We start from the raw sequence: 27,026 nt of genomic DNA, 5'->3' as shown, positions 1-27,026 counted from the left end.
GGTTTTATGTTCCTTGCGGCCAAGGCATCCTCAATGGGTGCAAATAACAAAGTGAACCTGGAAGATCATGTGCCAGGGCTGGACTCTCACCCAATGGCACCACCAGCCCCAGCAGCCTCCCTGGACTCAGCTTTTCCAGCTATGGATCAGGGTGACAGGTTCTGGAGGCAGAATTGGAGAAAGGAAGGATGAAACCCATTGTTAAGAGAGGGCTGTTGATTACAGACACCTGTGAAGGTTAAGACATGGGATTTGGCATCAGGCAGACCTGGGTCTGAAGCCTAGCGCTTTACTTACTGGCCTTGGGTGACTTGCATAAACTCTTTAGTTTGCTCCTCTGTGAAGTGAGGATGATGATAATGTGTACCCCACAGGATGGGGTGAGGACTAAGTGAGGTTGTCCATGTAAGAAGCTTCAGCAGGTGCTCCAAAGCCGGGCTGGCTGTTCTGGTGGCCCAAACTCAGGAGCCGCAAAAGGTGAGGTGTGGGGAGGGAGAAGACCTCTCTGCTGCAGAGTACTTTAGATTGATGTCTCCTGTTACTTCCTTCCCCAGTTGCTTCAGCCCACAGCCAGCATGGCCATCCATCTGGGGCTGCCCTGACTGGACCAGAGCAGCTGGGAAAGGAAGGCCTCATGTGTGGGAGCCTTGAGATGGACCTTGGGAGATGGGAGGATTGGCCCAGGGAAGGAAGATGACGGAAGGCATGTCAGGATCGAGGCTGGGAAGCAGAGGGGCAAAGCTGTGGAGGCAGGAGTAGAGAGGGTACCTTTGGGGAGAGGGAAGAGGCCTATTTGGAGCAGACTCCTGGAGAGGCAGGGGAGAGAGCCTGGCTATGAAGTTTCCTGCTGATAAGAGGGTAAGAGCCGTCTATCGACAGAAAGTTTCTAGTCCGCCTCCAGAACTAGAAGCGTCACCCCATTTGGCAGATGGAAAAACCAAGGCCAGGGAGGCTGAGTCGGTGCTATCAGAGGTGGTGATGACATTGGGATGAGGAGCAACCTCAGCACTTGGCCTTCGGGGTTCAAAGTTATATTTACATTAGCTGTCTTCAGCTGCAAGCAGCAGACAACCTGACAGGGGTGCCTTCCATGCTGGAGATGTTTATTAGCTTGACCCCAAGGATTCTGGAGGTAGGGGGCTACCACGGTAGCCCCACCGCTCTGCAGCTATCCCTGACGTGTTCTCTCTTGGGTGGTTATTGCAGAAGTGTGGGCGTGCCCCATCTCTAACCCTGGGCTTGCATAACTGGCACTTGGGCTCTTAGCTTTCTCCTGCAGCAGCTCTCATCCGTCTAATCACCACCAGTCAATGGTAAGGGAGGCATCGCCAAGGGTGGTGATTTGTGGATGAGCCTGATTCATCCCTTCTTGCCAACCCACCCTGGGCTCCGGCCCCCCTGCTGATGTCTTCTGCTGAGTGGGCAGGCCCTGGCTCACCAGGGCGGTGTCTGGAGCTCCAGCCCAGGGCTCTTCCCAAGTTGATACCAGACAGAGCCCCCAGCACCTGCCCCATCAAAACCAGAAACTCCAGTAATGTTCTCAACATTACTTTGTGTCTTTTCCAAAGACTGGGGGTGACAGATGGGGAAACTGAGGCTCAGAGAGTTGGAGGGTGGATTAAGGTCCCTCTGAAGGGTAGGGCCCAGACAGAACAGAAACTGGGGCCTCAACCTGGCTTTTCAAACTCCCACGTTTATGCCTTTGTAATCCTGTCTCTCTCGGTCCAGCCACATTCTTCCAGCCTGAAGACTCCATCTTCAGAGGGAGGCTTCCTGCCCCAGAGAGTGTCTAACCTGGGGACTTGGAGGGAAGACAGTATCCATAGGCTGTTATCCCTTGGCTAGTTACCTGCTCACCCCATTTCTGTGCTTTCATGGCTCCCCCCAGCACACAGCTCTGTCTGCGCCCAGACTGTGAGCTCCTTGAGGGCAGGATGTGGATTGGGGCAACGTTCACCCAGGGTTTGATGATGTTCTAGGCTTGGGTGAGCCCCTCCCTCCCCGAAATGGTTTGCTGGTGAGGGGTGGAGAGTCTAGCGTCTCTGGACCTGGTCTGGGGTGAGGCTTGGGGTGGTAAGTGACAGCACCTGGGTTCCTGCCCTCCTCCTTGCCCACAGCTTCAGTGGGCCTCAGGCTCCCTAAGTTTATGGCCTCTGAGAATGGCCCAGCTAGGGCATCAGAAGGAGGCAAGCGGAGGCAAGTAGTCGGGTGGCAGATGGCAGGCGGGGCTGCACAGGGGAGCACAGAGGCTCCACTTCCTGTGGGGCGACGGCCCTGGAGCCTGCCCTGGGGGAGGTTGCACAAACCTACCTGCACAGGCCCCGGGCTGCGTCTCCCACTGGCCCCTGCCTCCCCACAGCCCGGGGCTGGCATCCCTGCTCTCAGTCCTGCAGCCTGGGCTGTGTCCTCCGTCTCCACAGGGCTGGTGAGGGGCTGGGCCGGACATTGGGATCCGCCCTCCCATCACTGGGCACCAGCCCTTCCTCATTTTGCTGCTGATTCTAGCCCCAAACAAAACAGGTTGAGCCCTTTTCCTCCCTCCAGCAGTCTCTGGCTTACAGCTGCCTTCTGAGGCACTGCAGACGGCGCCGGCCTGGAAGGGGGGCCCTGGGCCAGCCCTGCCAGGACGGGGACGGTGCGCCTGCCTCCTGGCCCTCGTTCAGCCTTGTCTGTGGCAGGAGAGGGAGCTTTGCCGTGGCAGTCGGCTGAGGAAGATGCCCCAGCTTCAGTTCAAAGATGCCTTTTGGGTGAGTGAAGACGGCTGCGGGTTTGAGCCAGTGGTGTGGGCCCCGGGGAGGCCAGCCCGGCCGAAGTTTCCCCGGGGCGGTGGGTGGGGATACGGCTCCAAGAGGGGGATTTCTCATAAAAATAGTGGTTGATTTTTGGTCTTTATCATCGTGGAGGTGACTTGGGCAGCTTCTGAGTCAGAAGAGGAAAGGGATCCTCAGTCTGGGGTACTGATTTCTCTGCAAACTTCAACACAGTGAGTGGGGGATAGTCTCTGTGCTCCCAGGGCTGGTTTTTCCCCTGAGTGACCCTCTCCCCACAGCAGGAACTTTTTAGGAGTGTCTGATATATGGGTGGGAGCTCGAGGATGTCTTGTGAGGCGAAAGAGGGAGGGCGTCAGGTTTGGGGACCAGAAAAACTTGACTTTGGATCTTGGCTCTGCTATTTAGAGGCTGGACAAGTCATTTAACCTCTCTGAGTTCCATTTTCCCTCATCTGTATAGTAGAGAGAGATAATAAACGTACCACCTGGATGGGAGGGTTAAAACAAGGTGATGTAACAAACTCCCCCGCACCTTGCTGGAGCGCCAAATGGGAATTCTCTACCCCTCACCCAACCCCTCTTCCTTGCAGACCTCAGGGGTCCTTTGAGGAGGCAACAAGGCTGGGCAATTCCTCGCTGGCTTTCTTAAATCCAGCGCACTTGTAAATCAAGCCTCTTCCTTGTGAAATTCCAGCACCCAGCTGGCTCGTGGGGGTGAAATGCTTGGCCCAGGCCACACAGCCCGCAAGCCCAGTTTGGACCCCAGATCACTTCAGCTTTTTTCCAGCTGTCTCTCAAACTCCCCCTCTGCTCTGGCTGTTCCCAGTGGCTCACAGGAAAAACCTGAGACCTCTCTGGTTAGCGCTGGGGAATGTGGCTGGCCTGAGGGATCCCCTCCAGCCCTGCAGAGGACACCTGGCTCTTTGCTCACTTCGCACGGCCTCAGTCGACAGCCTGGCCTCTCTGGGCTCTTTCCTGGGGCCTCCGGCCAGGAGGACGAAAGCTAACGAGCCAGGTCTTCCTTGCCTTCCAGGCCACGCTCTGCTTGGGGCCCGTGGCCAGCGTGTGAGTGGCCTGCTTCCCGCTGGCACTGATCGCACAGTGGGCAGAAGGATGCCTCTCTGGGCCTCCGTTTACCCATCTCTACAAAGAGGGCCTGGGACCGGCCCAGAGAAGCCAAGTGAGGCAGAACTGGCTCGGCCCATTCCAAGCACCAGGCTGGCAAATGGGGCCCGTGCGAGGGGCTGCAGGGGTGGGGTGACAGGCCGGACAGTGAGTCACTACATCACTGCTCTGACTTGGAGTGCAAAATCTGGGGAAAGGACAGGGCCTGAAAATCCAGGTGCTTAGTAGCCCAAGGCAGGCCAGGACACCTTGACTATATTTTAGCTCCAGGACATCTGTCCCAGCCCAGAGCCCCTGGGTCCACCTTCCCTAGGACAGAGCTGGGCCAAGGAATAGCCCTAAGGCAGGATCTGGGCAGCAGGGGATGGTACATGAGGGAGAGCAGGGTATGGTGGCAGCAGCCCACCTGTGGCAGCTTCCTGAGCAGTATCCTGCCCACTCTCTGTGCTCTCCCCACCTCTGAGCTGCTGCGGGCTTCACCGCCTACAGGTGCCCCCTCTCCGCCACTGCTGGCTCCCTGGGCCTGGGGTGAGGGTGCAGCTTCCCTAGGGAAGGCTGGAGCGGAACGGGAGAAGTGGCCAGTGGGAGCCTCTCACACTGAGCCTGGGCAGATGCCCCAGAAGGTCGGTGGCAGCACCACTGCCCCCAGGGCTCTGAATTCTACTGGGCGCTCAGCGCCGTGCTCAGCCCCGCCCAGCCCACAAGGACAGCTAACAGTTATTGAGCGTTAAAGATGTGCCAGCCGCCCGTTCTCAGGACTATGTATCTATTCACCCATTTAAACCAAGGAGGTAGATGCTATTATTATCCCTATTATTCGCAAGAGGAGGCTGAGGCACAGAGAGCCTAAGTCATTTGCCCAAGGTTATGTCGCTGGGATGAAACCGGACAGGTTGGCCCCAGTGTCTGGGCTCTCACCCAGGTGCTTCATGGCTCTTCTAGCAACAGGGCCCATCACTGGATCTTTGGGCCACGTTGGCGGAGGAGGGAGAAAAACTGTCCTTCACACCTCCCAGAGAAGTAAGATCAGATGAGGTCCATAGAAGTCTTTTAAAGCCCAATTTACAGACAAATCTGTAAAATGGAAAAGACTTAATGATCTAACTGCCATGGGGGTGTTAGGGACAGGGGCCCACCTGCCCCTCCCCCTGGCTCTCCCCCACCCCAGTCCAAGGCGCACCAGCTCCGTTGTGAGGAGGGAAAAAGAAGTGTTTTCTGAGGAGCTAAGAGCTTGCATTGAAGCTTATATGCTTTACTCATACGAGATGCCCTATAGCAGTTAGGGCCCATGAACTCTGATTTTACCCACAATTATAACAAGCTTGGTCGTGTGGTCTTTTAAACTATAGATACAGCAAATAGTAAGGATCTACATTTGGTTAAATACTGGTGGGCCTGAACTGTTAGAGACGGTTTCACAGATAGCTGGTAGCCTGATAGCAAGAGGAGACCAAAAAATGATAAAAAGCAGACATAGTGTTTCAGAAGTAGTGGGAACATTCAGCATGGGAACAGACCAGCCCTGTCCCTCAGTAGGCCGATATTTGCAATTTTGCCAGTGTGGCCACACAGTATTTATTTATAGCCTGCGTTTATCTTCAGCAGAACGTTCAGACAGGCCGCTGTGGGAGTGAGGCAGGGGCGGGCCTAGCCACAGGGGGAGGGAAGGGATAATTTGATGTCTGTTATACACGCACAGTGATAGAGAACATCACGGCTTTGCAGGAAGTTTGTGGCTGAGCCTCAGAGCAGGGGCTGTTGGTGAGACAAGGTTGAGGATGAGAATACCAGGTGCTCGAGCTGAGGGGGACTTAGACCTCCTATAACCTGACTCAGCAACGAGCGGCACAGAGCCCCCAGAATGCGGGGATACCACCCCCCTTCCCCAGTACACACAGCTTTCCTTGCCAAACTGTATTGCAAGAAACACCTGTCTGCCTCCTCAGTACAGGGCTGGCGAGTGGGGTATGTGTTCAGTCAATGTTTATAGAATAAGTGAATGAACAGTAAATGCATCCACGGTCTTAATGCCTTCCTGAACCTATCTTCTCCTTCATTTTACTTTAGTTACATTCTGCAAATGTTTGTTGAGAAGGGTTCACTACCAGGTAGTCTAAGCTGGGCCTCCGATCCTCACCCCCACGTCCAATCAGATGAATGAGACTGTCTTGCCCTCAAGGAGGCCAGAATCCAGTGCTGGAGACTGAGCTTCTCTGATAACAAGGCCAGGCACGGGGCATACCCAGAGGGGTGCTCCGAGCTGCGCTTTCCCCTCCTACCCCCTCATTGCCTCCCAGACCTGTATGTCCAACCGCCTTTGCAAAGAAGTCACTGGATATTGCTTCAAGAGGGAAAATCTAGGTCTGGACCAGGTTTTATTAAGATCCACATCCTGTCCCACTTGGGGTTGTTAAAAGGAAAAGTAAGGGCCGCATATACTACCTCTCACTCCCCGCCCTTCCCTCCCTGCCGCCCCAGCTTTGGGCAGGAACCATCAATGGGGACAGAGAGAACAGGCCTGAACTTTTCCCTCTGACTTGAGGTCACATCTCTCCCCTTTGAGGCTGGGCTCCAGCTTCACCTGGAAACCTCTGTGCCAAGGTGGGAGGAGTTGAGCTCCCCAACAGAGGACAGAAGGAGGTACCACATCCTTGGGTGGGGGAATGACTCACCCAGGATGCACCGGGTGAGGGTGGGGAGGGGGGACTCAGGCCCCGTGTGTCTGATCAGCTACTGTTGCCTCTTCTTCTTCCCAGTTCGGAGACTCTGAGGTTCCCCACTGAGGAGGAGACTGAGGTGGGGACGACCCTCTTTTCAACATAATTCTGTTTTGAATGTGTGTGGGCCTGGGTATGATTTCCTCATCTTCAAAACACCATTGTTAATGACTGCATGGTCCTCCAGCTTGTGGATTTGGTGGACATGCTGTGATTTATTTATCCAATCCCCTATTGTTGGACATTTAGGTTACTGCCAATTATTTAGTATTCTGGACAGTGATGTACTGGGTAGATCTTTGTGTATCAAGGTTTTGCACTTGAGGACTACGTCTTTGGGTAGCTTCCCAGAAGAGGAGGCATTCCTGGGTGAGAGAGTGGGCCCAGTTCTCTAGCATTTGGCACTAGCAGTCACTTTGGGACCCCTCATAGTCCTCTGGCTGGGCAGGAGACTTTTCATCCAGGAAAGAGGGACCAGAGGGACCTGGAAGGGGCTGGGAGGACTCGGCTTGGCAGGGTTCTGCTGGGAACCTAAGCCCACTCAGGCTTTGTGGGTGGACTTTCAGCAGGGCAGGGCCCTGTGGCCTTGAAGGCTGAGGGGGCTAGTGGCTTCAGAGAGGGGAAAGGATTCTCCAGGTTGTTGAGAAGGGTTCATTACCAGGTAGTCTAAGCTGGGCCTCCGATCCTCACCCCCACGTCCAATCAGATGAATGAGACTGTCTTGCCCTCAAGGAGGGCAGAGGAGGGGGGTCCTCCTGAGAAACAGGGGATTGTAGAGGCAGGAGGTGGGAGAGGGAGGCCCCTGGCTGTCCTTCCTTTGCCTCCACCTACTGCCTTCCCAATGTCTCCCTGGCCATGGCTGTCAGAAGGGATGAGGATGGACTCTCTTTCTGTGCTGGTTGCAAAGCTCTTCAAGGCATGGTGTTCTGTGTAAAAAGCATAGAGCCAAGCCATGTGTCTTGCATGCGACCTGTTGTGAAAGGTGGGGGAAATAAGCATTTATGTCCGCACAGGCTTGTATTAACAATGAGAGTCTCTGGAAAGACACACAGAGAACTAATTAAAGTGATGACCTTGGGGGCAGTCAGAGAAAAGAGATTGATGGGTTATAGGGCTGGGTGGCAGTGAGCGTTGTCACTATGTATCTTTTTATAGTTTTTAACTTTTGAACCATGCAAATGTATTACCTATTGAAAAATTAAATTACACAACTAAAAATGAAAAAGAGAAAGTTTATTTCCTATTCTGTGAAGATTTTTTTCTCTGAGTCCCAGCTACTTAAATCATCCCCAGAGGAGCGGCAACAGTGCCTGTTTGTTCAGTGCCTATTAGGTGCCAGGCACTGTGACAGTCATTCCATGTGTGTCCCCAAACCCACCCTGCAGGGAAGGACTTGCCAATGTCCTCCCGTCTGCAGAACGGAGGCATGGGCAGGTCAAGGGCCTAGTTCATGGTCATATGTCCAGGACAGAGCAGGGCCACCCACCTAGCTCTGTTGGACCCCATCCTGTTCTTCCCCTGACTCCAAGGAGATTGACCAGTTCTTGGTTCAATTATAACTCCTGTTGGATATAAGGGCGGTTCCCTATACGTAAACACTGGTTTCCATGGTTTTGGAAGTAATGTGATTTTTCTCTCCATAATTTTCTGCAAGTGATCACGGATTATGTATTTCATTAAAAGGAAAATATTTAAAAACACAACTAAGCAATTCCTGTTTTCAAGGCCAAGATGGTGGGGTTTTTTTGGTTTTTTGTTTTAATTAATTAATTTATTTATTTTTGGCTGTGTTGGGTCTTCGTTTCTGTGCAAGGGCTTTCTCTAATTGTGGCAAGCGGGGGCCGCTCTTCATCGTGGTGCGCGGGCCTCTCACTGTCGCGGCCTCTCTTGTTGCGGAGCACAGGCTCCAGACACGCAGGCTCAGTAGTTGTGGCTCACGGGCCCAGTTGCTCCGCAGCATGTGGGATCTTCCCAGACCAGGGCTCGAACCCGTATCCCCTGCATTGGCAGGCAGATTCTCAACCACTGCGCCATCGGGGAAGCCCCAAGATGGTGTTTTTAGGTGACATTTGTAGCTCGATAGCATGAACTCTTCCACGTACTCTGTGCACACTCTGTGGTGCGTGTGCCCCCTGGGACCTGAGAACTTGGTTCCTCAGTGCCCACTCCACAGGACACGGTTGGCTGTCTAATGGCGATAGGTGACTGCAGAGGTTTGTGGTTGTGTTTGCCCTGCCGTTGCGATGCCTACAGATGCTCTCCTGTAGGATTTCCTGGAGGCAGTGTCCTGGGCCAAGAACATAACCCACACCTTTGATTTTATTATTGGTGGAAAACAAGATCTGCTTCTCAAGACCCTCTTTTTGGTCCAATTCCCAGGAACTCATGGACTTTTCCTGGCTGCTCCTGGCACCTCCCCCCAGCCGGGGTTGCCAGCCCCTGGGATGGAGAGGGAGGGCCTTGCTTGGGTTTGGAAGGGTTGGTGAGGATTTGGGAGGTGGCAGGAGGGCAAAGCGTGCTCCAGGTGGAAGGAATGGCGCAGGCAAAGGTGTGGAAGGGGGAGAGGGCACAGTGGGTTTGCAAGACGGTTTTCTGGCCCAGAGGACTGCGCAGGGTGAGTGGAAGGAAGGGAAGGCCCTTGCCAGCTTGTGAAAGGTCTTGACCAACCTTGAGTGAAGGCAAAGATGCTTTCTTCCTTTTTGCACCCTCTCCAGGGACGGATGTTTCCACTCACGCAAAGAGACTTGGAGGCTGCAGGCTGTGGGTAGGATGCCCGCCCACCTCACCTAGAGCCTGGCTGACGCTGCAAACCACACGATGGAGGGAACTTGTTGTGGAAACTGAAACTGCCTCACTTCCAGCTAGAGAGAGTGGTACCCTGTGCCCTGGGGGCTGCCCATGCTAGGGCTCCCTGCTGGGCTAGCTCCGGAAGGTCCCTCCCTCATGGGCTCAGTCACTCCCTGTCTTCCGGTCTCAGAAGGGGAATAGGCCTCTTTGAAGCTTCCACCCTCACTCGCTGAAGGGAACCTGGAGAATCCTTTCCCCTTTCTGAACTTCAGTTACCTCATCTGTAGGATGTCAGAGTGATTCTCACCTAAGATAAAGGCTTTGAAGATGGAGAGGCTCAGGGGACCACATTCTTCTGCTCAGCATCAGGAGTTAGCAGACCAGTAACAGATCCCAAGGGATCCCCACTTATAATTGGATAGGCACCTACAGGGTGAGCCTCATGTGTGGATCCTCCCAGTCTCAGGATGCCTCCCCAACTCTGTTCACCATTGCATATTAAATTCCACCATTAGAGAGTCATTCCTATGGCTTCAGGTGACAAGATGCAATAGCCCCATGAGGTTGGTATTCTTATTCCTGCTTTAGAGAGAAGACTGAGGTTTATAGAGGGGATGTGGGCCTGGGGATGCCATCCCGTTGGACTTTGAGGCTGCTGGGCTAGGCCTGGCTGCTACCTTCCCAGGCCAGTTCAGAAAGCCCTTGGTGTCAGTGAGAGTGTGTGGTGGTCTGCCGAGACCTGGTACACTGAGCAATGGGTGACAGAGGAGGCGGGTGAGTGACATCCCCTTCTGCTGGTGTTGACAGGCCACCCACTATTGGGCAACAGGAAGTGTCTGCTGGTGCTCCAGAGGCTAGAAGCCTGGGTGGGGATGGGGCCGCCAGATGGGATCAGGGCTTCCCAACTGCAGAAATGGAAAAGCGGAAGCTGAACTATACTGGAGAGGAAAAGGGGGTGATGGGCTGAGTCAGGAGAATGCTTGACCTGTTCAAGGGACAAGGAGGCCTGTGTGGCTGGGGCAGAGTGATAGAGGTAGAGAGTAGTTGGAGATAAGATCAGAAATGTGACAGGGATCAAAAATCCCAATGCCCAGGCACTGCCACAGGTCAATTGCATGCAATTTTCGGGGTGGAGAAGCAGTGTTTTTCAAAGTCCTCCAGTTTCCAAAGTGCAGCCAAGGCTGAGAACCATTGGTGTAGATAACTGTGGTGTTTCAGATGCATCACTGTTGCTGACAATGAGCATATATCTGGCTTTTACCATTTACGTGACCTCACCTGACTCACTTGTGAATGAGTAGAGGGTAGAGGGTTGTTTTTTTTTTTTAACCTTATAACCTTATACAATTAGTTGTTTTGTGGTCAGTATACGTAACATAAAATTTACCATTTTAACCATTTTTAAGTGTGCGATTAAGTGGCATCAGTACATTCACAATGTTGTACAACCATCACCACAATCTATTTCCAGAACTTTTTCAAGTTTCAAACAGAAATTCTGTACCCCTGAAATAATTACTCCCTATATCCCTCTTCTCACCTCCTACTCTGCTTTCTGTCTCTATGAATTTCCCATGCTAGGGACCCCATATAAGTAGAATCAGACAATATTTGTCCTATTTCATTTAGCATAATGTCTTTAAGGTTCATCCATGTTTTAGCATGTGTCAGAATTTCATTCCTTTTTATGGCTGAATAATATTCCATTGTATGTATATACCTCATTTTGTTTATCCATTTATCTGTTATCAGGCACTTGGGTTGTTCCCTCATTTTGAATATTGTGAATAATGCCACTATGAACACAGGTGTACTAATACTGGTTTGAATCCCTGCTTTCCATTCTTTTGGGTATATACCTAGGAGTGGAATTGCTGGATCATATGGTAATCCTATGTTTAACATGTTGAGTAACTGCTAAATTATTTTCCCCAGCAGCTGCTCCATTTACATTCCCATCAGCAATGCACGAAGGTTTCAAACAAACAGACAAAAAAAACCCAAAAAACAAAACAATGCACAAGGGTTCTGATTTCTCCACATCTTCACCAACACTTGTTATTTTCTGTGTGTTTTTTCCCCCAATCATAGCCATCCTAGTAGGTATGAAGTGGTATCTCTTTGGTGTTTTTTTTTAACCTTGCCTCTTTATTTTATTTTTTAAACATTTATTTATTTATATGGCCATGCCACGCTGCATGCCGGATCTTAGTTCCCCTACCAGGGATTGAACCGTGCCCCTTGCAGTGGAAGCTCTGAGCTTTAACCACTGGACTGCCAGGGAAGTCCCTCATTGGTGTTTTGATTTGTATTTCCCTAATGACCAATGATGTTGAGCATATTTTTTCATATTTATTGGCCATCTGTATATCTTCTTTAGAGAAATGTTTATTCAAGTCCTTTGCCTACTTTTGAATTGGGTTGTTTATCTTTTTGTTGTTCAGTTTTAAGAGTTAGTTTTTGTATATGGTGTTAGGAGTCCAATTCCATTCTTCTGCATGTGCATATCCAGTTTCTCCAGCACCATTTGTTGAAAAGACTGTCTTTTCCACATTGAATGATCTTGCCATCCTTGTTGAAAATCAGTTGACCATATATGTGAGTGCTTATTTCTGGTTCTCTGTTCCATTCCATTGGTCTGTATGTCTGTCCTTATGGCAGTACCACAGTATATTAATTACTGTAGCTTTGTAGTAAGTTTTGAAATCAGGAATTGTGAGTCTTCCAACTTTGTTCTTTTTTTTTTTTTCAAAATTATCAACTATTGAGGTCCTGAGTTGAGGTGTTTTTATTTTTTTAATTTTTAATTATTTTATTTTTAATTATTTAAAATATAGTTGATTTACAATGTTGTATTAGTTTCAGGTATACAGCAAAGTGATTCAGTTATACATATTATATATTGATATATTCTTTTTCAGATTCTTTTCCATTATAGGTTATACAAAATGTTGAGTGTAGTTCCCTGTGCTATACAGTGGGTCCTTGTTGGTTATCTATTTTATATATAGTAGTGTATATCTATCTGATAATCCCAAACTCCTAATTTATCCCTTCCCCCCTTTTCCCCTTTGGTAACCATAAGTTTGTTTTCTATGTCTGCAGATCTATTTCTGTTTAATAAATAAGTTCATTTGTATCTTTTTTTTTTTTTTTTAGATTCCACATATAAGCGATATCATATGATATTTGTCTTTCTCTGTCTGGCTTACTTCACTTAGTATGATAATCTCTAGGTCCATCCATGTTGCTGCAAATGGCATCATTTCATTCTTTTTTATGGCTGAGGAGTATTCCATTATATATATGTACCATACCTTCTTTATCCATTCATCTGTCGATGGACATTTAGGTTGCTTCCACGTCCTGACTATTGTAAACAGTGCTGCTATGAACATTGGGGTGCGTGTTCTTTTTGAATTACGGTTTTCTCCGAATATATGCCCAGAAGTGGGATTGCTGGGTTGTATGGTAGTTCTGTTTTTAGTTTTTTAAGGAACCTCCATACTGTTTTCCATAGTGGCTGCACCAATTTATATTCCCACCAACAGTGTAGGAGAGTTCCTTTTTCTCCACACTAGAGATGTTTTTATGGGTGAGAAAACTGAGGTTTGAGCCTTCCTGAGGTTGCCGACCTGGACTGGCCACCAGTCTATGACAAACCCCCTATAACTCTCCCAAACCTGGACATACTTGGAGAGACACCGTCCTTAGAGAGAATCCCCTGGGGATGGTGGGCTCCTCCTTACAGTCGCCCTACCTCTGGCCCCCTGAGAAGGCCCATGACTTCTGAGCTTCCTTGAGGCCCCACCAGCTCTCACTCTTCAAGGAGGATTGTCCCACAGGCTGGGGTCACCAACTTCTTCAGCGGATCATGAGACGGCCCTGAGGGAATTGATGTCCACCCTGGCCTGGGCCTGCCTAGACCTGAGGGGTCTTTGAAAATCAGGACTTCTGACCCCCAACTGCCTAGATGGCAGCCACTGAAGCAGAAGGGGTCCTCTTCTTTGTCACCTCTTGAATGTTTTCCCTTCATTTGGACCAGCTCTGAGCCCACTCTCCCAGGCCTGGGGACCCCAGACTGCAGGTGGTAGGAAGGTCCAGGAGGTCAGCTGGGGTCAGTCCATGCAAGCAGGGTTGAGGTGGTAGGCAGGGGATCAACACAGAAGTCTGGATCAGTGTCTCTGGAGCTGTCGTGAATACTAACAGCTTGGGCTGTGAGGGTCTGCACAGCGTAGAGCAGCACCGTAGTAGGTGCTGTGTTGGTGTCTGCAGTTGTTCTCAGTCTGACCCAGAAGAGGATGGAAATTGACACTGGAACCAAAGGAACAGTGTGGCTAATTCCAGGGCCAGGGGAAGACCAGCGGCTGAGACTAGGTCTTGGGTCAAGGCGGGAGCTGCCATGAGGCTGCTGGAATTTTATTTTAGTCCTCAGATCACCCCCAACCTTAGAGGGACTGCAGATTCATTGAGGGGAGGAGTTTGCACTCCAGGGTCCAAAGGTCTTGGTTTGAGTCCTACCAACGTACGGGTGCAAGTGAGGGGCTGAGTGGGAAAGGTAAGCAGTGAATGGTTCCAGAGAGCACAGGCTTCCCTCAGGCAGCCCCAGCGCCCCAGAACCCTGAAGGTGGCATCTTGCTCCACTTAGAGATGTATTTTCCCACAGTGCTGCTCTATGCCGGATGCACACTGGCTGTGTTGGGCAGGGTGAAGCAATTTCCCAGTCTCCAACACAGAACCCTTGCTTGGAAGGTGCCGTCTTTGTCTCTCACACTGCCTTTAGAACCCGATGCCCTGCTTGGATTCCACTGCATTCACGGTGTGGCCCTGGTGAGTCCCTCTACTCTCTCAGCCTGTGGCTCCTTGTCTGTATTAAATCCATTACTGTGGTTAAAAGATAGATGTGGTGAAATGAATGTTAATGGCCTAGGGCAAGAAGCCCCGCATATAGACCCTCAGCAGGTACAGGAGCCCAGGAAGCCCCTGGGCTTGGAAGGCGTTGCAGCCAGAGCCCAGGGTCAGCTCTGAGGCCCAGAACCTACCAAGGCCGGCAGAGGAGGCTGAGGGACCTAATCCAGGGGCTGTGGGTGTCTATTCCTGCCTTTGGGGAAAGGTGTGAGGAGTGGGGATCCCCTGCAGCCTCAGGAGCCCACCTCTGTCTCTTGAGCAAGTCTCAAGCCCAGAGGAGGCTGCCAGTCCTCACCCTGAAGCAATTCACAGCTACCAAGCAAGACACCCCACATCAGCCCGGTGAGGGCTTGGAGTCCAGTGTGCGTTCCACTATATGGGTGAAAAAATTAAGGCTGAGAGATCAGAAGCAAGCAGTCGATTGGATTCCAACCAGCTAGGATTCAAACCCAACTCTCCTTTTTTATTTCCTTTCTTGGTTTACTTTTACTTGATATGTACTAATCACCATGGCCACCATTTTCCAGGAGCCCCTTAAGTATCATGGTGCCCTTTGTTGGGCTCCTACATATGTTATATCATTTAGTCCTCAGAGCCCCAGGGAAAGTGGACAGTGTGTTCACACTCATTTTACAGAGGAGGGAATCTGTGCACAGGAGATTAAGTAACTTGCTCAAGGTTACACTGTCTGTGTGCATGGGACTGGCCAGGACTAGGAGGCAGTGCCTGCGATCTTCCCACACCCCCTACATGGACTTTCTCTTGTCAAGGTGTTCCCTGTGGGCCATCCTCTGGCAGGTGTAGGAGGTGTGGGAGGGGTGATAATTGCGGAAGGGGACGTGCAGAGACAGCGCCTGGGCCACAGACGCCAGTCCCCGGTCCCTGGCCGGTCACTTACAAGCTGGAGGCCATGCAGCAAGGAGCCCTGTGCAGCTGGCCACGTGCAGGGGATGGTCGGTGCCTGTCCTTCCTGACGGGTCAGAGTTTCCTCCGGGGCCCAGCGTTGGGTGGCTCAGTTCCCTTCTTCCCTCCAACCACCCTGCCCTCAGCCCTGGCCACTGCTGGATGCTACAAGCCCCCCGCCTAATCAGCTTGTTGGGGGGGCACTACAGAGGAGCTGTGTGACCTGGGCAAGTCACTCACCTTGCTGAGCCTCCGTTGCTCATCTGTGACATGGGGCGGTAAGGGCACAGTCCTGACATTGCAGGCTTCTCTGGGAATTAGAGGCGTGGAGAACACTGGCCTCTACCCATCCACATCCCACCCATCCTGTTCCCTTCCCCTGAACTTGGAACGTGGCCCTGGATCCTCGTTACCTCCAGGGAGGGTCCCCCCACTTGGTCTGCCTGGCTCGGGGCTCCGCCTCAGCTGGCCTCAGGCTACCTCTTCAGACACCTGCTCCAGCCCCTCAGACCCCTCACTGCTGCTTCCTGCTGGGCTTGTAGCCGCTCACAGCTCTGAGCATCAAGCTTCCGGTCTCCTAAACCCGAGGGGCTCATCCCCCACCTCCAGGCTTCTGCCCCAACTCGTGTTCACTCCCTGCCCCACTCTTGTGCTAACTTCTACACGTTTTGGTTTCATAAAGCAGGAGGGAGAAGTGGGGGATCGAGCTGGGCTTTTAAGAGCAGAGGGGAAGTGAGAAGTACATCACAGAAGGGGGGAGGGCAGTGCAGTAGAGGAGCCCCTTCCTGCTTGACGCTGGAAGAGGCCTATTTAAAAGAACAAAGTCGGAAAGCCACGCACGCCCACACAATTGCTGGTTGAGCCTGGACAAGTTACATAACCTTCCTCATCCTTGCATTATCCCCAGGTCGGTATTACTGAGATAAGAGGCCCTAGGTATGCACAGTTGGTCCCTTCTGTTGCTTGTGTTGCTCCCCTGGCCCCCACACCCAGCTCTGTGGGATTCCTGAGAGCTCCTGAACATTCACAGGGCTCCAACAGGGTCCCCTGAAAGCTGCAGGTAACCAACAGTCCCCGGCCTCCAGATTCCCCAAATCTTGGGGCCCAGCTGGGCCCCAGGTCAAGGGCCTGGATGTCTCAGGGGCCCTCCAGCAGGGCTGCTTGAGTAAGGGGCCCTCTAAGGCCCAGGGGAGGCCTCAGACTGGGGCTCAGTGGAGAGCTAGAGCCCTCTGGAAACTCATTTCTAATCTTAAGCCCCTGTCAGCCCAGCTGAACCCAGAGTAGCTCATCTAACCACACTCAATGCGCTTTTGTTCCTTAAAAGTAAGCTTTCTTGGCTCTCTCCCTTTGACACCTATCCTGGGCCATCTTAGGAAAGCTGTAAATCACCCCACATTTGTCTGCTTATGAATGGACCCCTCCAGTCTTTGAGTCAGGGGACACCTAGACCCAGAACACCTGGGTGTTCAGCACATCACCTGAGGCTCGAGTCCTCTCTGTGGAATCCCTAACCTGATTATAGACCCCGGCGATGGGGCATTCTCCATCCATCAGAGTGGCTCACCTGTGTTGCACATTTGGGGCCACTGGGGCTCTTGGAAAGCCTTTCTTTGTACTGATCTGGAGTTGGCCTCTCTGAGGGTACCAGCCACAGATACGCCCTCTGCTCCTGATGGCCCCACAAAGCTCTGCAAATGACCACATTCCCCAATGGCTCCTCAAGGGCTGAGACTAGGGAACTTCTCTTTACCCAGCCCTCCTCCTGGGGTGCTTTGGGTGAGCAACTGGCTTGCTCACTGAAGTCTCTGGTCCATCCATCCATCCATCCATCCATCCAAGCCATATGTGGGTGTCTGGTCTTTTGCTTTCCCTCAGTTTAGCAGCCAGTAATGGTGGAGATGTGGGGTACAGCTGTGAGGCAGTGGAAAAAGCCCGGCTGCTACTCATTGACTTATCCTCTCTGAGCCTCAGTTTCCTTATCTGTACAACAAGGATAATAATACATTGTACAAAGTAGAGGGGACAAGTCTGTCTGGCTTATTTAAAGGTGCTGGATAACGAGTCATTGAATTACAAACAAATTGTCTGGTGTTCTCCATGGGGCAGCTCAGGAGCTGTCATAAAGCCACGTCGGCTCGAGGGCCTCCCTAAGACGCTTCCTCAGCCTTTGTCCAGTGTATCAGCTGAGTGTTGCTGTGCAGACCTGGGCACCAGGTCCCAGTAGGCAAACAGACCCACGTTCTGCCTTCAGGGGGCTGCCTTCTCCAGAGTTCAGTGCTCACTACCTCAGGTGTGCTGACAATCCCAGTGGTTTGGTTTCTCAGCCCGCAGCAGACAAGCAACAGTGGACTAGTTGTTAATAAACCAGCCACGGTAGGCACCTTGGCCGCAGAAAACTGTTAAACTGCGGTGAAGGGAGAGGGTAAAGCAGCCTGGGCACCATGTGGCCTGTAACCATGTTCAAAATCGCAGTCCTTGGCTTCTGGAGTTTCCTGAGATGAAGGGAGTAAGTCCAGTCTCCCTGTTCTGTCTCCTCTTCACTAGTAAAAGGTGATTTAAAAAAAAGAAAGAAAGAAGGAAAGAAAAATGTTAGAAAAAATATATAGGGCTACCCCGGTGGTCCAGTGGTTAAGATTCCATGCTTCCACTGCAGGAGGCACGGGTTCAATCGGGGAAGTTCTGCATGCCATGAAGTGCAGTCAAAAAAAAAATATATATATATATATAGAGAGAGAGAGAGAGAGAGCGCCTAGCAACCCAAGAGCATGTCAGTTATTAGAAGGGTTTTTGACAAGCTTGGCTAGCATTTTACAGAATCGTTTCTGAACTTGGTTAGGGTGCAAGCAGGAAACTTAATGTTTTTCCTTCCACCTTCCAAAGCCACTGGTAGCTCTCCCTTCCTCTACCCTGGGCACGTGTTAGAGCGTTTCTAGTCCTTTTCAGGTCTAACTCCCTCCAGTTTCACCACGTATCAAAATCTCACTCTTGTTCACTTGAGAGCTTCCCAGTCTCCCCACTTGGCCTGTGATTGGAAGCCAATGCCGGGGACAGAGAACGGGTCCGTCTCTGCACTCGCCGTGTTCTGCCACCTCCACTGCCTGCTGCTTCTGTGTCTCCACAGATGGCGTGGGGCGCGGGCTTGGAAGCTCTAAAGGGGTACTTCACCCCTTATTTTCCTGGTGCTGCTGTAGCTGGTGCAGTGGGTAGCAAACGCACACAGGTCAGCTCTTCCTCTCCTGGCTGCCTCGGCGGGTTCTTTGGTGACCTGGCGTATACCGCTCCGTCCCCTGCAGCTGTCCACGTCTGACCCCTCCCAGCTGCTCCCCACTGTCCACTCCACGCAGCTTCTTTCAGGGACTCTTCCCTCGCTGTCAGGCATTTCTCACTGGCAGAGGCTTACTACCGGCAGCTCTTCCCAGCCACCTTCCCGGCCTCCACTTCGTTCCCAGGAAACACATGGTGCCAGTTCCCAACTGCTCCCTCCCCAGGCCCCACTCCCCTCAGGCAGCTCCAGCCCACCCTGGACTTCAGACTTCTCTGGGTAAGATGCAGCCATGGTTGCCATGGTTGCCCTGGCTTCCAAAAGCCAGCAGACAGACCACAGCCTCCCTGCTGGGAGGGCAATTAAAGGTCACTTCCTCTCCCTAAACCTGTTTCACAGTCAGGAGGCCCCAGAGAGGGCAAGGGACTTTACTAAGACTACCCAGCTTCTTCCTGGCAGATCAGACCTGGTACCAAAACCCAGGCCTCTCCCTCTAAGGTTAGAGGTTTAGCTGTCCTCTGAGGGACTTTATATTCTGGAATTCCACGTAAGGGAACATTTGAAAAGGCTTCTGCAGCCTTTTAAATGGACCCTCTGGTGGGGGAGGGTGTGTGGTAGGGAGATAACTTGTTTTTTCCAGCCTGGCGCATCTGGGTTCTGCCTGGTGGGTGGGTTTGGGGTGGGGGGGTGAGAGGCAGACAGGGACAGGGTAGGGCATATGGGGAGCTACCACTTGCTGAACAGCCACTGAGCCTGGGGCTTTGCAGAGAGGTGAGGGAATGAGCCAAGATCTGGTCTGGGAGAGCTGGGTTCAAATCCCTGCTGTGCCCTTCAGGGCCCCTGAGCAGATTAGATAACCTTTCTGGGTTCCATTTTTCTCATCTGTAAAGTGGGGGTAATCCCGGCTCAGGGCAAACTCTGACCTTGCTTTTACTATTCTCACCTGTGTACATTATTTCACTGGCTTCTCAGATCAAACCTAGGTTGTGGGAACAATTAGGCTTCTTTTCACAAGGAGGGAAGTAGAGGCTGAGAATGACCAGGACCACAGGGTGGGGTGTGAACCCGTATCTGGTCTGCTGAACTCTGTCCAATCTCTCAGGCCAGGCCCGGGTCCCCTCCCTGACTGGGCGGCCAATCTGCCCTGATAGGGCTGTGCCCTAGAGGGTGGGCTGTCAGGGCCAGGAGAGGTTGGCCTCTGCCCTCACTTCCTCCATGAGGAAACCAGATCCTGAGAAGGGAAGTGGCTTGCTTGGCACCCTGGTCTTTGTGGCCTAGCCCATGCAGCCACCAAGAATTGTATGGGTGTAAAAAGGAGGAAGTGGCAGTGTGTACAAAGGCTAGCTCTCTACCCACCCAGTGGGGGCATGGCAGGGCCGGGGCCGGCTGGTGGGCCTGGACCGTGGCTCACAGCCAGAGCCACCCAGAGGAGGGAGCAGGTGGGCCGTCCCTGAGCACAACCCGGCACCCAGGCCTCCCGCACGCTGCCTTCAGGCTGAGGTGGGACTATGCTTCCTCCTGCCAGACTTGTCCTGAGCACCTCCTCCTGCAGCCCCGATCTGACCCCTCTATGGGGAAAGGGAGGCCCAGAATGGTCACACAGTGAGGGTGGCAAGGCCTGGGGTCCCACATCTGGCTTGAGGGAGGTCTCCCAAAAGAGGGGACCGCACCTGCCTGCCATCTGGCGCCCTCCCCTGGGGTGGATTGCCCTAGTGCCACATGGTGAGGGCGGGGCCTCCGGCTGCTTGCCGGCTCTCAGCAGCTCATCTGCAGAGCCAGCACAGCCCTTCTCCAGGGCAGCGTTCCTCTGACCCAGCCTGGGCACAGAGCTGGCCTCTGTGAATCCATGGTAACTGAATGACAGACCGAAACACAGCTTTGGTTTGAGGCAGAGAGAATTTGGGAAATCATTTTCAAAAGTTTTTTTTTTTTTTTTCTTTGCGGCTCGCGGGCCTCTCACTGTTGTGGCCTCTCCCGTTGCGGAGCACAGGCTCCGGACGCGCAGGCTCAGCGGCCATGGCTCACGGGCCCAGCCGCTCCGCGGCACCGTGGGATCCTCCCGGACCGGGGCACGAACCTGTGTCCCCTGCATCGGCAGGCGGACTCTCAACCACTGCGCCACCAGGGAAGCCCCTTTAATCATTTTTTGATGTTTCAAAATGTAAAAGAGTTGCTGGACTGTCTATTGAATGACTGATGTCGGTATGTGAGTCTGGGGACAAGCTGACCTGGGTTCACATCCCAGATTCTGATCTTTACCAGCTGAGGGACCTTGGGCAGTCACTTCCCCTCTTTTCCTCCTCATCACCGTCCTTACCTCCCTGGGTGTGTGGTGTTTTCAATAAGAAAACAGCTGTGATATTCTTGGTATGGTGTGTGGTAAGTGGGCTCAATAAGTAGCAATTTCACAGAGGGCAAGGCCACAGGCAGGTCTCAGGTGACAGAGGCTGCAGGTAGACAGAAGGAGATGGGAGGCCCTGCCTTCTGGTAGCTTCTGCACTGTGGAAATGGCAGCCTGAGCCTGTCAACAAGGGCCCTGAAAGGGAGCCCTGGACACCTAGAGGGTGGAGCTGAGTAGGTGCAGGGAGGAAGGGCCAGGATGGGCCCCCTGGAGGAGGTGACTCTGGTGCTGGGCCTTAGACAGTAAGCCTGCAGGACTGATTGATTAACTGATTGAATGATTGGTTAGTTCATTTCCTCAGCAGCTTCCTGAGCCTGGCTGTGCCCAGCACTGAGCCATGAGTCAGAAGCCCTGGAGGAAGAGGCAGTGGTGGGGTGGAGGAGGGGTACAGGCTGGCAGGGAGCAGGCCCCAGGGAGTCAGGCACTTCCTTGGAACAGTCTAGTCACTTGTGACGGTGGCTCACTTGGCCAAAGCCCCTGCTGGCACCAGTGCGCTCTGAGCAGGGGCTGGACCAAACTCTCAAGCCCGGAGTGCTTCGGGGACTTGAGCTCCTGAGGACCCAGCCTGCAGGACCCCTCTGCCTGCCACCTCCTCCAGAATGGCCAATGTAGGTTTGCTTTTGCTTCTCTTTCCACTCTGGGGGGGTCTCAGTAAGGACAGTGGGGTTTCCCTGGGGAGTGGGAGCTGTGCATGGGGCTGGGAGGGAAGAGCAGAGTGTCCGCTGCAGGGCTGGGCTTGGTCAGCGTCTCTCTGCTCAGGCCCCCCTCCCAGAGGCATCGGGGAGTAACAGCAGGTGCCCTGCAAGTCCAAATCCTTGTCCTGCCTCCGCCTGTAGGACCTCAGGCAGGTCCTTCCCTTCTCTGGGCCTCAGTTTCCCCAAGGACTGAGGGGCACTGGACAAGATGCTTCCCAGTTCTGGTGGTCTATGGAATTTGGCCCTGAATACTGGTGTCCAGCTCAGAGTGACCCGCCTGGGGGGGAGGGCAGATCCATTTTCCTCCCTGGCTGCCACAGGCTTTAGTCCTGTGGAGTGAGGACAGAGGCTGAAGGGCAGGAAGCTGTGGTCTGCTGCCTGGTTAGTAGGCAAGTGGCCCATGAAAGCTACAGAAATGGAAGCCTGGTGCACACCAGCCTGGACATTGCGGTGGACAGGCCTGCAGGGGTTGGGGGTTGACTTCCTCCTGCTGGGGTTCTGAGTAGTCAGCCAAGGCCCAGGCCCACTGCTTGTCACCCAGTGGGCAGCTGAACCTGGGTCTCAGGAATTTCTAGTGCTGCTCATGGAGGAGGGTGTGAGCTTGGGATCCTAACCATCCTACAGGCCTGCAGATTCCATTATTCTGAGTTTGCTGAAGGTGGGCTGGGCCTGGCATGGGGCCATCTGGAGCAATTTGTGGCTTCTCTGCCCTTCTCTACCACGTCTGACTCTCCTTAGACCTTGAAGAAAAACACCCTCTCCTCAAGTACTACCTCCCGCCCCGAACTTCCTACACCAGCAGCTCAGAACCCACTCCAGGGGTGAGAGTCAGATCAACAGCAGGATGGGAGGCAGAGAGACAGCTGTGTCCTGAGAATTCTCCAAGATGGCCCTCTCCCCACCATCCTGGCTAAGAGGCGGACCTAGGGTGTGCTGGGTGTCCTGGGGTGCTAGGTGTGTCCTAAGTGTGTGCTAGGATGTGCCCTAGCCCTGACCCTCAAGGCCCACCTCAGCAGATGGGTGCAGGAGCCCGGTGTGGCATCTGGTACACAGTGGATAATCAGGGAACAGCAGTTGCTCTTGTCTCTGCAGAGGCTGTAGAGTGCAGGGGGGTAAAGGGCACAGACCCAAATAAGACAGCCTGGGGCTTCCCTGGTGGCGCAGTGGTTGAGAGTCGGCCTGCCGATGCAGGGGATACGGGTTCGTGCCCCGGTCTGGGAGGATCCCATATGCCACGGAGCGGCTGGGCCCGTGAGCCATGGCCGCTGAGCCTGCGCATCCGGAGCCTGTGCTCCGCAACGGGAGAGACCACAACAGTGAGAGGCCCGCGTACCGCAAAAAAAAAAAAAAAAAAAAAAAAACAAATAAGACAGCCTGGGTTCAATGCCACACCTGCTGCTTTCAATCTGTGTCACCCTGGGTACACTTCACCCATCTGTGCCTCAGTTTTCTCACTTGGACCCCTGAGATAAGAGGGTAATTGAGAAGGTGACAGGAGTGAGCAGTGTCAGGCACCCCATAAAGGCTGTCATCACGGAGCCTTGGTGGGGACCCTTCCCATGGCTGTCTTAGATTAGAGTTGCTGTGTCCTGACTATGAGCTCTGATCCACGAAGGGCTCACCTACACCTGGTACCTCCACAGTTGGGGAACCTACTGTGTGCCTGTGTGAAGCTGTTACCGACCAGCGTTCTTGGCTTCCTTAATCAATAGAAATTGATCAGAGGCCAGACAAGAAATTCAGACAAAGCTTTATTGGGTGGGGCCCCTGCTGCAGCACGGGGAAGCGAGAACAAACAACAGGTTCCCTTGTTTGCCCACTCGCTCAAGGGGGGAGAACTTGTTCTTTATTCTGGGTGAGGGTAGGGGTGTGTCCAGGGGTCGGGCTGGAGGGGTAGCTTAGGTGGTTTGCCCACCCCTTAGCTGGTGTTGTGTGCAAGGAGCTTTTGCTCCTGACCCACTGCTTTTGCGCCCCTGGCTCTTCAGAAGTGACAGTTGAGGTTTTTTGGGTCTTTTGTATCTTTTGGTCCAGAATTTGCCCCAAATGCACATGCACGCCGTTATTTTTAGTCCCATATAATTTCTTTGTATTTTGTAGCTTGAGGAGAGGTGTGTCCAGGTGCTAGCACTGCAGCACTGCAGCAAAGGGGCCCAGGTCCCAGCCTGTCTCAAAGCCAGGTCCTGAATCCCAAGAGCTCGTTCTTGGATAGGGCTGAGGGGGGCAGACGGGGAGGCCAGGCTGGAGGAGGTCAGCAGGGTCCTCACCAGGCTGCAGTCTGCGTTCCCCCGACCCACGCAGCCCGGCTGCGGCCCTCACACGTCCCTCTGTCCTGTGTTCCAGTGCAGGGACTTCACGGCCCACACGGGCTACGAGGTGCTGCTGCAGCGGCTGCTGGATGGCAGGAAGACGTGCAAGGACGTGGAGGAGCTGCTGAGGCAGAGGTGAGCCCCTCCCCCCAGCCCCTGGGAAGTGGCCGAGCCCCCATCCCGGCTGCACCCCGCCCCCCCGCCCCCCACCCCCCTGTTCTAAGAAGTCAGGAGCGCGACTCTCCTGTTTGTCCCGACCTGGGCCTCCCGCAAGTGGACAAATAATCTGATGTTCCTCCAGATGTCCTTGAATTTAGCCAACACTTATTTAGGCGAAGGGCTGGAGGCTTATCCTTCTCAAGGAGGAGCCCGCCGGCCAGCGGACCCCCAGAGGCTGAGCCGGTGGACCGTCAGGTTCTCCTGCCACCGCCGGCGGAGTCTGAGCCGCGGGTGGCGGAAGTGGAGGAGACGCAGCGCCCATGGGTTGTCGTTGCAGGGCCCAGGCAGAGGAACGGTATGGGAAGGACCTGGTGCAGATTGCCCGGAAGGCAGGCGGCCAGACAGAGATCAAGTAAGAAGGCCCCTCCTGCTTCGCCAGGCACTTTCCACAGGGCTTAGGGCTCCCCCTGTGGGGTGGCCTGGGGAGGACCGGCGAGGGTCTGGATGGCTCCCAGGGTAGGGTGCCTGGAGGGCATCTCTCTTGGGAGTCAGGCATTCTGGGCGAGGTCAGGTTCTGCGTGTGGGAAGAAAGCCAGCAGTCTGAGCACCAAGGAGGCCCTGGGCAGGGGGTGAGGTCATCTGTCCTCAGGTGCCTGCAGCACAGCCTGCACCCTCTGGGCGGCCTCCATCCAAGTCCTGAGAGCCCTGAGGGGAGGTGACAGGACCCTACTGGCTGCCCGAGACCCCGCAGCATTGGCTCGGCTCAGGCTTCCAGGAGGGACTGTGTGGCCACAGGCGGGGGTGCCAGCTCCTCACCCGTTAGCCCTGGGACCTTGGTGGGGGGGTCACTGACACTCTGTGCCTCCGTTTCCTCATCAGTGAGCAGATGACAGTACAACCTTCCTCAGAGGATATGTGAGTCCAGGGCTGGCTCAGGCCTGGCTGGGAGGGCAGGCAGTAAGGGCACTTGCTGCTGTGAAGCCGCTGGGCCTCTCTGGCCCTGGGGCCTGGGCCTCTGTGTGCGGACTGTCAGGCGGGGACGCAGATGGAGAGAGAGTGACGATTTGAGGGCAGCTAAGGAGAACTTTCTAACAGTGGAGCGGAGGGGCTGCCTCGGGACGTGTGGACTCTCCCCGCTGCGTGAGGACCGAGCCAGGCTGGGGGGCAGACAGGACCCTGGACTCCAAGTCCTGGTAGGGCTCTGATGAGTCCTTCTCCTCCTACCCTGGAGCCGCAAGACCTCACTCAGCCTGCGGCTGCCATAGCAACCCCTGCCCCCTGCCCCTGCTCCCACAGGGGTCAGGCCTGTGAGCTTCTGACTCTGCCCAAGCAAAGTGACCCTGGACCCCGTCAGCTGCAAAGCCCAGAACCGGGTCCCCTCGTTTGAGTGTCTGAATAAACAACACACTCTAAGTCTCCTAAAGACATAGGCAACCCTGGCTGGTCCCTGCTTCCAACCTGGAGTCAGGGAAAACTTAGGGAGGGCTAGAGGAAGGTTGTAAAGTGGTGTGAGCCAGGGGAGATGAACGCTCAAGGCCCAAGGGTCCTGCGTTGTACCACAAAGTGTGAACAGCAGCTTCAGGAGTATGAATGCAGGAGCCCTAGTCCCCGCTTAACCTTTGTGAGCTGTGTGACTGTGAGCAAGTCATCTAACCTCTCTGAATTGGGTTCTCATCTGTCCACTCCAGTGGGCTGTTGAGCAGATAAAGATGGCAGGGCCGAGGTTGAATACCGGCTGAGTGCACAGGGCTCAGGACATGGTGAGGAACAAATGGAAGTCTGTGGGGACCTTCTTTGTCTTCCAGGCAGGGGGTGGAATCAAGGGAGCATGACCCGGGGGAGTCCCTGCCCACCTCCTGCCCTCCCAGGCCTGCTGGAAAAGGAGAACTTTCCAACAAGAGAGGAGACCTCCTGGGAGAAGTGGAGAGGGTGCTCCAGGCAGAGTCATGGTGGGAGGTCAGGCTGGAGGTGGACTGCGTGAGGCATACTCAGGGGGCTGTGAGTCACGGCGGACTTAAAATAAGGAAGGAGAAGCCACCAATGAAGAGAATAAAGTGGGAATGGAACCAGGTGGGCAGTGGGAAGGGTGGAGAGGTGCACAGAAGTGGCCAGGGCGAGGCTGTGGGCAGCCCTGATTCCCTGCGTGGTTATAGGAAGCCGAGTGGGTCAAGGTCTGCCCTGCCCTATATGCTGTGTGACCCTGGGATGGTCAGTCCCCCTCTCTGAGCCCTGGGTCCTCAGCTGTGAAAGGGGACAATCACTCCCAAGAGTTGCTCTGGACAGTCACAATGTCCAGCAGAGAGCGCCAAGCCACAGCGATGCTCGATAAACAGCAGGGGTCTTTACGATCTCATGGACCCCTCCATAAGTAAGATAAATTGGGGTCACCAGTTTAGTTTAACACTGAGGAGCCTGCCTGGCCAGCCTAGACCATTTCCTCTGAGGCCTAGCCCCCCCCTGGCCCTGGCCCTATCCCTAGAGGCACAGCTTCCATCCAAGGTGGGAGCACCAGGATGGGGCCCCAGGCCAGGGAAGGGAGGAGAGTCAGGGTCCACCTTGCTGCCTACCAAGGAGGAGCTGGTGCCTGGGCTGGGAGGGCCAGGCCCTAAGGCTCAGCCTAACCAGTAGAAGAAAAGGCAGGAACAAAACCCACAGGGGCCCCGCTGCACAGCCACACGGGTTCCAGAGCAGGCTGGGAGCAGCGCATGCATATCAGCACTGCCCCGAGTTCCCCATCGAGCTGGGGTGGCCAGAGGAGCAGGGCAGAGCAGGGCGCACCTCCTGGGAGAGGTGGAGAGGAAGGGAGGGCACCTTCCTGACAGAGGACCGGCACGGACAAAGGCTGGAGGTCGGAAAGCTCAGGGCACATTCAGAACCAGAGTCAGGAGGCAGGAGGCAGACCATCTGCTGCTCCCCGTAGGGCTGTGCCCCTTGCAGCTCCCAGCTCAGCTTATGCACAGTAGGTACTTAACAATTATTGCTGTTGATCCACA

General features: G+C 53.9%; 1 protein-coding gene across 5 annotated transcripts in view; it reads left to right on the top strand.

Annotated features, from left to right (window-relative positions):
- Nucleotides 1-2,714: 2,714 nt before the first annotated feature.
- Nucleotides 2,715-27,026, top strand: part of PSTPIP1 (proline-serine-threonine phosphatase interacting protein 1) — a gene marked incomplete at its 5' end in the record, with an annotated part of 41,891 nt that continues 17,579 nt past the window's right edge. For all 5 annotated transcript variants that reach the window (XM_079699653.1, XM_079699651.1, XM_079699652.1 and 2 more), the window contains 3 exons: nt 2,715-2,747; nt 23,909-24,009; nt 24,371-24,445. In XM_079699653.1, coding sequence (XP_079555779.1) covers nt 2,715-2,747; nt 23,909-24,009; nt 24,371-24,445 — 209 coding nt within the window. The remainder of the gene's footprint in view (nt 2,748-23,908; nt 24,010-24,370; nt 24,446-27,026) is intronic.

Source organism: Hyperoodon ampullatus (assembly GCF_949752795.1).
Source record: "Hyperoodon ampullatus genome assembly, chromosome: 3".
NCBI lineage: Eukaryota > Metazoa > Chordata > Mammalia > Artiodactyla > Ziphiidae > Hyperoodon > Hyperoodon ampullatus.
The sequence above is the reverse complement of the archived record's forward strand: the minus strand, read 5'-3'. Positions and strand labels throughout refer to the sequence as shown.